The sequence below is a fragment of the Priapulus caudatus genome, unplaced genomic scaffold (assembly GCF_000485595.1).
Source record: "Priapulus caudatus unplaced genomic scaffold, Priapulus_caudatus-5.0.1 Scaffold4502, whole genome shotgun sequence".
NCBI classification, from domain to species: Eukaryota; Metazoa; Priapulida; class Priapulimorpha; order Priapulimorphida; family Priapulidae; genus Priapulus; species Priapulus caudatus.
The window spans coordinates 1-1,498 of record NW_014581563.1 but is presented as its reverse complement, the minus strand read 5'-3'; the positions used below and the strand labels follow the sequence as shown (position 1 = coordinate 1,498).

The window sequence follows — 1,498 nt, the reverse complement described above, 5'->3', positions numbered from 1 at the left end:
CCCGCAGGTGGGAGCATCGCTGATGTCCGGCGGTGCTCTGCCGCTGCCGCGGGGCGTGATGGGGGCGCCGCCGTACGGCATGCCGCGCGGCCCGATGCCGGCGCGTTCGGCGGGCCGCCGATGCCGCCGATGGGGGCGCCACCGCGGGGCGGGCGGCCCGACGGCGGGTTCTCGTTCCCGCACGAGCGATTCGGGCCGCCCGACTCGTTCCAGCGTCCGCCGCCGCTGCTGGGCCGCGAGATGCCGCCCTACGCGTACTTCCCGGGCCGCTCCGACTTCGGCGACGGCCCGCCCGACTACAGACAGGGCGGCCCGCCGATGGGACAGGGCGGCCCGCCGATGGGGCGGCCCGAATTCGGCGACGGCGCGCACCAGGGACGCCTCGACTTCCGGCAGGGGCCGCCGGGCCGCGACTTTGGCGACGCCGGGGGAGGACACCGGCCGGACTTCCGGCCCGGGCAGCCCGCCGGGCGGCCCGAATTCGGCCAGGGGCGCCCGCCGTTCGACAACGCAGGCTTCGCGCGCGTCGGTGGAAAGGGTCCGGAATCTTCCCCGTTCCCGGCCAACGCTGACCGGACGTGCCGCGACTCGGGACGCGACGGGAACCATCCGGACGCCTTTCGTCCCGGACGCCCGGAGTTCGGGGAAGGCGGGCAGCAGCCTCCATCGTCGCTCGTCCATCCCGACCTGCGGGCGCGGAAGCCCGTCGAGCCGCCGCCGCCGCTGCCGTCGTCGTTCCCGGAGCGACCGCGACGCGAGTCGGGACGCGACGGGAATCATCCGGACGCCTTTCGACCCGGACGCCCGGAGTTCGGGGAAGGCGGGCAGCCGCCGGCGCCATCGTCGCTCGTCCATCCCGACCTGCGGGCGCGGAAGCCCGTCGAGCCGCCGCCGTCGTTCCCGGAGCGACCCCGGCGCGAGTCAGACGTCAGCGCCGGGAAGGATCCCCGGGACGAGCGAGGATCGGGATCGGGATCGGGATCGAGACAGGATCAGGAGCAGCTGCTTCCTCCTACGCTGTCTTCCGGACCCGGAGGCGGAGGCGAGCGCCAGCGTAACCCGGACGACGGGGATAAACAGCAGCAGCAGCAGCAGCAGCAGCAGCAGCAGCAGCAGCAGCGGGGACGAGGAGGAGCGTTCCCCGGCGACCGGGAGGAGGACGCCGACGCCGGGCATCGCCGTGACTACCGTGACCGTGACTACGGTCGCGGCGGCGGCGGCGGCGGCGGCGGCGGAGGAGGCGGGAGAGATTTCCGTGGCGGGCGTGGCGGAGGCGGCGGCGGGCGGGATTACCAGCGCGGCGGGAGAGGGCGCTACCCGCCGGAGCGCGACGCGCGCGACCGTTACCGCGACGACGACCGTTACCGCGACGACGAGCGTCGCGAGCGTTACGACAGGCGCGGGATCGCCGCGGCAACGGCGGAGGCGGGAGCTCCGACAAGGACGAGTTCGGACGCGACCGCCGCGACCGCTCGCCGCCGCGGCGACGCGACGCCGA

The 1,498-nt window shown here is 75.4% G+C and overlaps 1 protein-coding gene across 1 annotated transcript in view; it reads left to right on the top strand.

The window, feature by feature from the left end:
- Positions 1-1,054, top strand: part of LOC106819796 (basic salivary proline-rich protein 3-like) — a gene marked incomplete at its 3' end in the record, with an annotated part of 9,690 nt that extends 8,636 nt beyond the window's left edge. Inside the window, exon 2 of the mRNA XM_014824382.1 lies at positions 8-1,054. Coding sequence (XP_014679868.1) covers positions 8-1,054 — 1,047 coding nt within the window. The remainder of the gene's footprint in view (positions 1-7) is intronic.
- Between the last annotated feature and the right edge of the window lie 444 nt (positions 1,055-1,498).